At 32.6% G+C, this 12,671-nt stretch overlaps 1 protein-coding gene across 1 annotated transcript; it reads right to left on the bottom strand.

The window, feature by feature from the left end:
- Nucleotides 1-5,605: 5,605 nt before the first annotated feature.
- LOC112274636 (uncharacterized) lies at nucleotides 5,606-9,158 on the bottom strand. Its single transcript, XM_024504282.3, has 11 exons — nucleotides 8,785-9,158; nucleotides 8,534-8,663; nucleotides 8,166-8,277; nucleotides 7,859-7,934; nucleotides 7,535-7,620; nucleotides 7,112-7,198; nucleotides 6,795-6,911; nucleotides 6,546-6,653; nucleotides 6,348-6,401; nucleotides 6,040-6,192; nucleotides 5,606-5,895 (listed from the first exon to the last, which is right to left on the bottom strand). Exons 1-11 carry the CDS (start codon nucleotides 9,059-9,061, stop codon nucleotides 5,815-5,817), a joined length of 1,281 nt encoding a protein of 426 aa, XP_024360050.1. The 5' UTR covers nucleotides 9,062-9,158; the 3' UTR covers nucleotides 5,606-5,814.
- Nucleotides 9,159-12,671: the final 3,513 nt, after the last annotated feature.

Here is a 12,671-nt window from a genome sequence, read left to right as displayed (position 1 = left end):
GTTTATGTAATACCCATGTCATTGATTTTTGAGAATCTGGATCTTAAGCAAAATTTGCATTTGCAAAAGTCTGTAGTTCTCCTTCACCATCAATTCAATACAAAATTCAGTGATTTATTGTTCCATTAAGATATCTCAGAATGTGTTTAGCTACCATGAGATGTGCTTCTTGTGATTGATTCATTTACCGCAAACAAAAGTATGCTGCAAAAACTGTAACATATTGGGTTGTTTTTAAATGAATCAAACTTCCAATCAAAGATCAATAGAAAGTAGTATTGCATGGTGGGAATTTCATGTCTCTTTCAAGCATAGTTCTTGTGTTCATTGGTACAAACACAAAGTTCAAATATTCCATTTTGAATTTTTTAATAATTTTTTAATATATAGTGTTCAATGCATCCGGATTCTTTATTCAATAAATACAAATTCTGCTCCTAGATAAGTTTGTACATTGCCCAAATCAGTCATTTCATATTCATCTTGCAAATATTTTTGAATCTTGTCAATATATTTATAATTGTCTCATGTTACTAACAAGTTGTCAACATATAAGAGCAGTAAAGTATATTTTCTATTTTGAATGCAATGTTATATATTATAATCTTCATTGTTTTTATTGAGATTTTTCCCTTTTGCATAATTGTCTATTCTTAAATATCAAGCTCTTGGAGCTTGTTCAAGTCTATGTAAAGCTTTCCTCATTTTGGATAGTTTTCTTTTTGTATTCTCATTTCTCCAACCATCAAGTACTTTCATAAATATTTCTTCTTCAAAAATATTTCTTCTTCAAGAACGCTATTCAAAAATACAATCTTTACATCAAAATGTTTGATTTCCTATTTTCCTCTAGCAGCAAGTGCTACTACACATCTTATTGTTGCCTATTTTACCACAAGAGAAAATGTCTCAAAATAATTAATTCCAAAATTTTAAAAATATCTTTTTGCAACTAGTTTACTTTTGTATTTTTCCAAAGAAAATTGTCTATTTTTTCTTTAAAAATCCATTTTTAATAAAGGGGATTGATCTTTTTTGGTTGATTTATTAAATCCTATGTATTATTTCTTTCAATAGCATTTATTTCTTGTCTAATTGCTTTGTTCCATTCCTTTAAATTCATTGCTTCATAAAAATATTGGCTTCCAAACTTCATGCTTTTCTACTGTCCAGACATAGTCTCGCAGTTTAGTGTTGTGTCTCTTAGCCATTTCTAATCTTTATGAACTTGTTTCAATAATACCATGTTTAGATTTTTTCTTTCTCTAAAAAATATTGTGTTGTGATATTTCTTCTATAATTGATGATGTATTCTACTCTTCTTCCTCGTTAATCATTGATTTATGGAAATTTGAGACTCTCACTCTGTTTTGCAGCTTTAGCATTGCCTTCTTTTACTTGTGATGCAAGCTTTTGCTCTACTTGTTTGGTGATCCAATTGGCATTAATATTATCTTCTTATATGCAAAGCTTCCTATAATTCTTAAATGGACTGTTGGTTTTTTCTCTGTCCATCTTTTCTTTGGTGTTTGTTCTTTGTTAGCGCTTGTGGATCCTCTGTTTATAAGATATTTTTCTATATTTACCATTTATGACCAAAGATGTATAAGTAATTTTGCTTTGTATTGCAAACTTCTTGTCTTTTCAACAATTGCTATGTTTCCTCTTTCTGCTACACCATTTTGAATATGAGTTCTAGATTGCATGAATTGCCTTTTTATTCCAATTGCTTTGCAATAGTTTGTGAATGCTATAGATAAGAATTCCTCTCTTCTTCAGTCTTTAATAACTCTATTTTTTATTTTATTTTTTATTTATTTTTTGTTAATTTCAGCCTCTGTCAATGCTTTAAACTGCTTAAAATTTTCAAGAGTTTTCCCCTTGATTTGAAAAAATATATCCAACCTTTACAACTTTTACATCGGTAAATATAGCAATGAATCTTGACCCATTTAACAATGTTATTTTTATGGATCCCATTAAATTAGTATGAATAAGTTGATTTACCTTTTTTGCTCTATTAAAAAACGCCCTTGGATACTCTTTTCTATGTTGACGTCCTGTTAGACAAGCTTTACAGATTTATTTTATATTCTAAATTGTGGATGGTTCTTTTATTTGATTTGTCTTTGAAAGATAGTATAATTCAGTATAGTTCGAATGTCCATAATAACAGTGCCACTTTTCTATCTCAATTTTGGTTGCAACAATTATTATTTTTTTATTTTAAGATTGTATCATCAAATTTATAAAGTCCGTTTATTGAATCTCTGTGTCCGATAGCAACTATTTTCAAATTTTTAACACTGCTTAGAATATATACGTGTGTTCTTGTAAATAAAATGGCTTTACAATCATTTGTGAGACAATCCACTAATAGAAAAAGACACTTGTAACTTTTATTTCACTATAATCAATTTGTAATTGAACATCACCTTTTTCTTTAATTCTATGTAATTCACCACCCGTAGTAGTAAGAGTTTTGTTAGCTATTTCTTTCATGTTTGTGATCAAATATTTTTCTCCTGTTACATGAATGTTACATCTACTATCTATGTACCAATATTTTGAGTTCTAAAATTTGACTAGAGATGCTTTGAACTCATTTGGTTCATACAGCTTTTCAGCTTCTGATTCGATGATTGTATTAACAACTCTCTCTATGAATACTGGTTCTTTGCAATGATAACATTCATGTATAATATGTCCAAGCTTTCCACATACAAAGCAATAAACTAGCTCTTCCCTCAAATTCAATCGTCTTCTTCTTCTGCTACAATGTCTACACTATTTGGTTTTCCTTGACTTTGTCCACGTCCACAATTCAGACATGTAATATAGTTTATTTCTTCAATTTCACTTGGATGTTGTACTCTTATATTAAGTCATTATATTAAGGAATCCTTGTAACACATTTATTGAAACTTGGAAGAGGAGTCAAATTATTAATCAACTGAATCATCATGTTGTAATTTCTTGATAATCCATTAAAAAGCAAATTCACAGACATTGTTTTTAGAAGTGGTTCTCCTAACATAATAAGCTTCTTTCTGTATTCCATTGCTAGTCTCACATATTCTTTGATATCTCCTTCTTCATGTAATTGTAATGCAAATAATTGAGAGTTTATCAACATGATTCAAAATTGATCTCCACTCTAATAAATTTCCTTGAGTGAATTCCATGCATTAGCAGGGTCTAATTTTTCTATCATTCATCACAAATAGACATCAATATTTCTGAATGTGCTCTATTCTTCTCCTACAAAAGAATTGCCACAGTGTAATGTTTGCCTTCAATTAATACAGGGAAAGTTGTTGGTTCTCTTTTTACTTCTATAATTGGCCATAGATTCTCCCTAATAAACATGGATTTCATCCTAGACTGCCATACATGATAGTTTTTATCTCTAATAAGTTTGTTAGCTTCTCACAGAAAGGAATATCCTCTCATTTCAGTCTCACTCATTATTTTAAGTCTTTTTCTTAGAAGATTTTTCTCTATATCATTGATTATACTACTTCTACTAGTCCTCTCTCGAATTAAAGCTGTAGAAGTATTCTGTAGAAGTAAAGAGATGACTCTTTTGTGTTTTTCAAAAACACATTACCATCAGTGATCAACAAACTTCTCCAACCTAGCTCTGATACCATGAGAGAATATTTTTGTTGAAGATCATTATTCTTTACACCCTCATTGAATTATATATATATATATATATATATACACGTAATTTTTATTTTACGCATGCAATGACTTCTAACTTTATCATTTACTCATCTCACAGTTATGATACCTTTCCATGCTATCCAATATCAAAATTCATTTTAAAAATTTAAGTCAATGTTGTAACTCATAGTCGAACTAACTGAACTATAATTGTTCTTATAACATCCAACAAATTTTGCATGTTTGAGATTGTTTCTTGATACAAAAATTTAGATTTACAATGGTTTTCCAACTTAATTAAAATATGGGTACTTTAGGAAAGCCTCCACCAAACTCCATACCTGATTCATTTTCAATATATGAAAAACATAACTTCAATTTTTTTTAAATAGTCAAAAGTCAAAAGAAGATTCATATTATTCTAATCTTCTCATGTTATTTTCACTTTAAGCACCTAATTGCTTACAACATTGTCAATTATAAGTACTAAAGAAGGAATTATACATAATGCAAGCTTATTGAATCCATGTAAATCTAGCATTTAGGCAAAGTTTTGGTAAGAATTTACATTAGCAATCTTAAATCTTGTTTAAATCTCATTAAAATTTAATTTAAACATAAATTTTTATTATTATTCACCAAATTAGCCTAATATTCTTTGCTTTTGATTGCAGCACCATTTTCTAGTTTATCATGTATAATCTATTTTTATTTTTATGTTAATAGAATAGATCCTTAAAATTTTACCTTACAAGTTTTATGACTAGCATGGTATCTTGGATTAAATGTGAAGTTTGGTAGATCACATGAGTGAGTACTATTGTATAAAAATGGGTAGGAGAAAAATATTCAAAGAATAAAACCAATGATAGAAACCAACATGGTATTTGTAGAAGAATATAACTTCCTAGAAGTGAAGAAGAAAAATGACCTTAATTTTAAAAGTACATAAATTCAAGGCATTAAGAATGAACCTAAAAGTTGTGAGTTCTTCCTAAAGTTGCCCTCTAAAGTTATTTTTCCTAATTTTAGTTAGAGACCACTTTAAAACAATGATGAACAAGGTGAACATACTTTGTCATTGAAGTAAACCAATGAATCAGCATTCCATTCTTTATGGAATGCCAACACCAACTCCATTCCATTCACCTTGCATTCATTGGTCCATGTCACTTTCATTCATTTATTATTTTCTCCTGTGCATTTACTGAGGAAAACACTTTGTTTTTGTACGGAATATGGAATCCACGGAGCACTTACCAGAAGAACTAGATGACCGTTATCAAACATTTGTTTCAAATGGAGAGCGCTTATTCAGTCACAGTGGGCCACATGGACAAGTCGGATCTGCGAATACTACGTGGACGTGCAACGGTAAGAGAACTTTGTGCATACTCATTCCTTCAGTCTAGTTCGGCAATACATTTGAGGGACCAGTTCCCTAGTTGAAAACCGACTTTGATTCGGCATCTCAAGATTGTGGGTGCTTGATCTTCCATCTACTCCCAATTTTCAGGTCGGTTGCTCTAGATATAAAATTTGATCTTAATGTTTTAAATTATAGCCACGCCAGGCTTATCTGGCAGGATTGCCCTGTACTTAGCCTACAACCTTTGAATTGGTGATATAAATGCTCCGAAAGTTTGATCGCAAGTTCAACTCCATTTTCATAGATTTCAAATGGTTGAGGTAGATTGATCGGTAAGCTGAGCAGGCTGCTTCTGTTCAACACATGTCTCCAATTACAATGAGAAAGGTTGTCGGACTATAGCCTCTTAAAAGTCACTCAAAGGATAAGATTTCAGTTACTTGCACTTACCTGTCGAGTTCAACTAAATGAGGGTTTATGAATTAGTTGGTTATTTTAACCTCACATGTGATAGGTATATACAGCATGGTCCCAGTTAAGTACGTCGTACGGCATATGTCTCAAGTATGGAAAAAATGGTGCTACGACATGTTGATCAGGTTACTAAAAGAAAACAAAGAAATGCCTCAAAAGAAAGATCTAGACTTCAATCTCTTGCTTCTCTATAATCCTGATGAAATTCCCTGGCTTCTATACGCTTCGGTAAGGTAACTTGGGAACAATACTCTCCCCAACTGAACCAGAAGAATCAGGGAATACTACGTAGTAGTTATTACTCAATGCAAAACAGTAGCTGGTCGAGAAGCTTCTAGTGTTTCAAGCACAATATCTCCCATTTTCTTGCACCCAACGTATTCCTGTCACAAAAACAGACAAGAGGTAAGTTCATTGTGCACCCTCAGGAACAGGTCATGCAAATGAATTTTGAAGGGAGAACTACAAACAGCCATCCTTCCAAAACTGAAAGATCATAATAGAACCGTTGTGGGAATGAAAAGTACCATGCCAGGAGACATAATATCACCAGTGCGGAAACCCTTGTCAAGAGCGCCCATCACTGCAGCCTCAATCCTCTGGGCAGCATTTTCTTCTCCCAGGGCATACCGTAGAAGCATTGCTGCGCTCAGAATTTGAGCAAGAGGATTTGCCTTGTCCTGGAAGCAACATGCTTAACACTTTTAAGAGCCGAGGATTCTACACAAGCCTTTGGTTGATGAATAATTTCTCATTTACTATCATACGTGCTACGAGTGAAAATTTCAATGTTAAACTCAAGTAGGCATACAGAGAAAACAAAAAAAATTCATACCTGGCCGGCAATGTCAGGAGCTGATCCATGAATGGGTTCGTACAAACCAGGACCCTGAGAACCAAGACAGTTTGCCGGGTCAGGACAGTAAAATCTCCCACAAGGTGGAAGAAAACCACTTCCAAGAGTGAGCTTGGACAACTCAAAAAGGAAATACATGAAAATCACGGGAGTAGTTTCAACAGTTAGGTAACTCACGGATTCTCCAATACTAGCTGAAGGTAACATGCCTATGCTCCCTGTCAACATGGAAGCTTCGTCGGATATAATATCACCAAAGATATTGCCAGTAACGATAGTATCAAACTGTTGCAAACGAATTATTAATCGTCAGAATGAAACGCGGCACATGAGCAAATATTACAACCAAATGTCAACCCCTATGATGAATTAGTCATGTACTAGATACTCCACAATTGCAGTGCCCATGAAGGGTAACCGTTGTACCTGTTTGGGGTTGCGAATCAGTTGCATGGCTGCATTGTCAACATACATGTGAGACAACTCCACATCTGGATACACAGATGCCATGGCTGTGACTCGCTCTCTCCATAACTGCGAGACCTATTACAGCACATCCAACAGTCCCTAGTAATTAGTAAGAACTAATTCTATAAAACTAAAAAATTAAGCCAGAACTCTGTTGCTTCATCTCACACAACCTCAAGCACTGTGGCATGACGCCCGAATGCAAGATGTGTCCCTGATTAAGTCCCAGGGCATTGGGAAGAAACGGGAATACAATGAATGGTGGACAAATGTACCTCAAGAACGTTAGCCTTGTCAACTGAGCAAAGCTTCCCTCTTCTCTTCCTTGCAGTTTCAAATCCAATTCGAGCGATGCGATCAATCTGACAATAAGCAGAGGAAATGAAGAAAACTGAGATCCTACAACATATTTGGAGGAAAAGCGCTTGATACATATTAATGTCACGACGAATCAATCCACCGGTTTCAGTTTCTTAACTACAGATTCCCAGGCCAAACTGTGTCATACACTAGTTACCTGAACTGTTACTAGTCGTTAGAGGTGGGAGAAAAACTCAGAAACTCTACACTTTTCTCAAAAAAAAGAATGGTCACCTTAGTCTATTATATCGATTCTTATATACAGATCAAATGAGTCTAAAACCGAACGAGGCAGTCAGTAAGAAAGGCCAAGAAATAGCATACAAAATGTTACATACCTCTGATGCTGAGTAAACCATGGTATTGTAGCCAACACGCTCTCCATTGGTCTCTTTGAAGCCCCTTGGCTGACCAAAATACAGCCCTGTCTTCAAAAGTAAACGAACAGCAACCATTCATTATTAGATTGCACATGAGAGTCCAAACTCACAAGCAAAACCTTAAAACTTTCCTCGAACGCTATAAAATAATGGACATATACGTAAAACTTAGTTAATCTATTCATGAAGCAAGCCCGTACAGAATTATCAGAAGAAAGATTATTCTCGGATTTGGTGCAGCTAAGGGTACCAGATACTATCAAATTGATTTTCAGTACTGACCTCCAGTGAGCTCGCGGACGACCATGATGTCAACGCCTTCAGCGACCTCCCGTTTTAGGGTTGATGAGTCCACCAACTTGCGTTTACAAAATTCCCAGCACAGTGTATCAAACTTTCAGCATTTACGAAGCATAAATGTATCACTTCCTCATACTTTTATCTCTTTGAGAAGTATACATGCATTGTTCAGAAAGATAAATCGGTTTTAACTCACAGCACCATAAATGGAGGTGAGATATACGTGATGCATTCTTGGGCGACCCTTGAATTAAAGGCAATGTAGAGAAAGGAGAGTCGGCAATCTTACTTGTGGGAGCACAACAGCAGGTCGAAGATTAGCAAAGACACCAAGGCCAGAACGAAGCGCTAGCAGGCCGGTCTCGGGTTTCATGTCGCGTGGGTTTTTATCCCACTTGTACCTGCATGCTGCTCCTCAGTTACTGAGAAAAATGTTGTAAATACAACAATCTCAAATCAACTATGCCTTTGCTGACAAGAGTTTTAGAAACAAGCCAGAACCTTGGGAAGCTATGAAACTTCAGGGCCAGAATGTCACAGACCCTTGCTTGCCCACAGTACCTAGAATCCAATTCCCACACAGGCGATAACAGAATTGGCATGTTTAGCTGGTGCAATGCGAAGGATATGCAACCACGCACAAATCAGACGACGTACCCGCCAATTGCAGCAAGAAGCACGGCATCAGATTGTTGGCAAGTGCTCAATGTATCTTCAGGCAGAGGAGTTCCAAGCTCGTCGATAGCTGCTCCGCCGACCAGCTTCTCGGTAAATTCGAAGCCAAAACCTACACAACCGAAAAACGAAAATCTCCAACGTTGGCCATATCTTCAATGAAAGCTCATCATACCCAGAGATAATTCAAGGGCACAAACTTCCACGGAATAATCTATACCCCAAGCACTCACCTTCTTGGGACCCAACAAGCCGCAGCACATCCACGGCCACGCCGATAATCTCCGGCCCGATGCCATCTCCGGGCAATACCGTAATCTTATACTTCTTCTCTATAGCGTCGGCATTAGCGGCTGCTGCCCTCACTACGAGCGGCCTCTTGCCCTGCGCTCCGGTGCTGGTCCCCTTCTTCACCAAGGCGCTGCTCTGCGTGATGCCGCAGCCAAGCTTGGAGGGTGCCAAGGCACACATTCCTGGCCTCACCAGCGACATCCCGCGAAGCGCCTCCATCTCTACGACACCTTCAGATTGCAGAAGATTGCTGCAACAATCCGACGATGATGGAATGTGTGCAATCAGACTTCCTCGCAGATAGAACGGCGTTGCAAAAAGGATCCCCACGACGTTTGCGCGACGAGGGTTTATCAGACCCTTCCTTCGGGACTGACTGGCTTTGGATTACAAGATTAGCAGCCTGGTTAGTGGCTTAATCCCCTTTTTGTGAAATGACTAATTCACTTACTAATTAGCTTTGGTGTTGGAGCGCCTGACTCCCTGGGTTGTGGGCCCAAGGGATTCAAGGCAATGCTTTTCGGTGGTGGAGTTGTGCTCCAGAATCAGTAATATGATATCGTTGTTTTTACACATTTTAATGTTACTACATTAATGCATGTGTCTGGATATGTATACATGAGTTTTAGTCCTAAAATTTTGATGAAAACTCAGTAATTAAAATATTTTCTCGTCTCATTTGTAATTTAATTTTTTTTAAAGTAGTATTCTCTCATGGAGTTTTATTTGCAGATGTTATTAAATGCTTTTGTTGTGTCTGTAGAAGTTTAAAAGTTGTGGATTGTTTTTGCTGAAACAACATAATTTGATTGATGTGATCATTTTCTTTGTGTAATTTGCTGAAAATGAATATACAAGTGCGAATCAACCCAATCCCAAAATAGAATAATTGGATGCTGCAATAGTCCAACACATTTTTCACATCAGTGACATTATTTGAATGTGTTATATTTATATTTTTATTTGAATTGTAATATATAAAATAGATATTTGAGAACATCATTAAAGAATTACTATGCAACTTGATAACATATCATTGTGCATCTTTAATCGCTATAAACTCACGAAATCCAAACTCGTCTATGATTGTTTCAATAGATCGTAAACTCTTATCTTTTCTCTCTCTCTCTCTCTCGATATATATAAATATATATAGTCATATGTGTATATTGATAAGTTGGTATAAATTTTGATGCATTTGTAAATGTTACTGTAGTCATATCAAATGTACATTGCGTTGCTTGCTATCTATTCATATATATGTTTTTTTCTTTGTACTTAACTACCATTTATATTGAGGCATAGAACCATCATCAATTTGAAAAGTATTATTTTTTAAATTTCATTTTTTCTTTGAAAATTGCTTTAAAACATATTTTTAATAAAATAAATAAAAACGTGGTCGTGATGCATAGTAATTTCTCAATTGTATACTGAAAACGGAAAATAATAAAAAAATGTTTATATTTAGTTGAAATTTAGTATGGATATTTTATGTGTTAACATTAATGTTAATAATGCAAAAAAACTGTAAAAAATTGACCAAAAACAACCACTACATCATATTGTTGCAATTAAACATAGACATAGTGCTGATACACCATCTGATACTAGAAATGCGTCAAATAATTTTTTATTATATATAAATTGACTATAATAAATAATATTATTGCATCTAAATTCTTCTAAAAATGATTTTTTTGGTATAAATTAAAATTATAGATATTCATAAATAATATTTTTAATTTATTTATATATTAGGTTTTTATAAATAAAAATGTTTTTTTGACAAGATGGTTAAAGAAATAATAATAAATATGGTTTTAAATATGAAAAATTCTTGCTAAAATATTTTAATTTTGAAAATATATATACATAGATAGATTTGAATATAAATGCAACAGGACCTTTGATTTGTTTTATTGTATATGTAATTTGTTAAAAAAAATTATTGATGGAATAATAGTGGCAATTGTATCTCATGTTACATAGATTATGATATGTGAGATAATATAATCATATACAATATAGAGACATTTTTGCCACGTCTCCATTCAATATTATATTTTGTTTGCAACTTATATAGAATTCTTGTCATTAAAATATGTTCCAAAGCATATTTATGTTCTTTTCTTTTTCAAGGTATCATGATCATGCAAACTTTTTGAAATGTAGAGAGCATGCAACAAGTTCATTAAAGTGAGTAAGTGATTGATTAAGAAATTGCATTCATTTTGTATTTACGAAGTTTTTTTTATCACTTAAGTCTAGTTTGCTAAAATACCCATACTTAATTATATATATATATATATATATATATATATATATATGTCTTCATCAATTAACTTCCAACCAAAATTGCAATTGAATTAGTCAATATTTTCATGTATATCTTTTAGATACAAAATCTTTTAATTAGAAGCTATAAACATAGGGAATTGTAAAATTGACCCATATATTTACTAAATCAACCCACCCATATCATTGGTTCAGGATCCAACTATTTTTTCATTGCTTTTTGATCAAAGCAAATCCAATAGTGGAGAATGTTTTGATGATGTTTATGATGGATGTATTAGTTTAGTAAATGCTTGGATTAATTTAACAATTTCCTAAGTATATAGTAGTAATATTTGGAAATAAAGTGAGTGTTTAATTCTAAATTATAAAAAAAGATATTTATATAATTATACATGTGCCATAATCTAAAAACATAAAGATGAAACAACAATGTAGAGTTATTTGAGGAGCATAAAATTTTGTAGTGCGAGTGAAAATGTTAATAATAAATCAACCATTTAACAATACAAAGAGCCTTCTTTTACAACATATCATTCTTTTTTTTACTTTGTATCATTACTTGTTTAAAGATTATTATAAAAAAGTTAAAGATATTATATCCCAATTCTATATTATTTTACAACAATTCAAGTTCTTATATGAATGTCATTTTATTACCTTGATTTGCTTATATTTTGGCTCTATCTCATGGCCTTATGTTCTTATATCACTTGTTCAAACAAAAATGATAATATTAATGGTGTTAAATCTTAATAATATGCATTAACTCTCTTACACATATTGAAAAATTCAAAAACTCTATTAAAAGATTGTTGTTCCATCTAACGTTGTTTTATAATGGTCTATCTCATTTTTTTTTATAATTGATTAATCTACCTTCTTATTTTTTAAAAAATAGTTTAATAAGAATTCCAACCAAAAGGAGAAGAACCACGAGGTAGGATAAAGAAGTATTTAATAAGAAAGGAAACAAGAGAGGATAAAAAAGGAATTTAGATAATTACCAAAATAATTAAATAGTTAAATGGATGCATAAAAAGATAGATGGTACTTTACGTAGATGGATATAGACATATACTACTATCTTATATATATATATATATATATAGATAGATAGATAGATAGATAGATAGATAGATAGATATATATATATATATATATACAAAAATACAATACATTACAAATAATTACAACTAAAATATAGTTTTTAGTATATATATACAGTGTTGCTATTATTATCATTTTACATGTTTTTTTAAAATCATTAATATATTTATAAAGCCATGAACAAATTAATAAATTGTTTTTATAAATAAGAATATTAAAATAAAATAATAATTAAAATAGTACCTAAGTTAATATCTAAAATAATTGATACATACACAAGTTTAAAAAATTAGTTGAAGTTTACACTTAATGTTTAAAAATAATTTATAAATTAAAAGATAAAATAAATACATGATACAAAAGAAGAAATGAATAAATAAAATAGATCTAGTTATATTGATTTATTAACATAGTTAAATTA

The sequence above is a fragment of the Physcomitrium patens genome, chromosome 22 (assembly GCF_059467195.1).
Source record: "Physcomitrium patens ecotype Gransden chromosome 22, ASM5946719v1, whole genome shotgun sequence".
NCBI classification, from domain to species: Eukaryota; Viridiplantae; Streptophyta; class Bryopsida; order Funariales; family Funariaceae; genus Physcomitrium; species Physcomitrium patens.
The sequence above is the reverse complement of the archived record's forward strand: the minus strand, read 5'-3'. Positions and strand labels throughout refer to the sequence as shown.

Excerpts from the sequence above, each read along its gene's own strand:
- LOC112274636 (XM_024504282.3), bottom strand. The coding sequence starts at position 9,061 with ATGGAGGCGCTTCGCGGGATGTCGCTGGTGAGGCCAGGAATGTGTGCC. Across the intron at positions 6,912-7,111 it reads ACAAGGCTAACGTTCTTGAG|GTCTCGCAGTTATGGAGAGA; the intron begins GTACATTTGTCC and ends GTGCTGTAATAG. Across the intron at positions 6,654-6,794 it reads TGATTCGCAACCCCAAACAG|TTTGATACTATCGTTACTGG; the intron begins GTACAACGGTTA and ends CGTTTGCAACAG.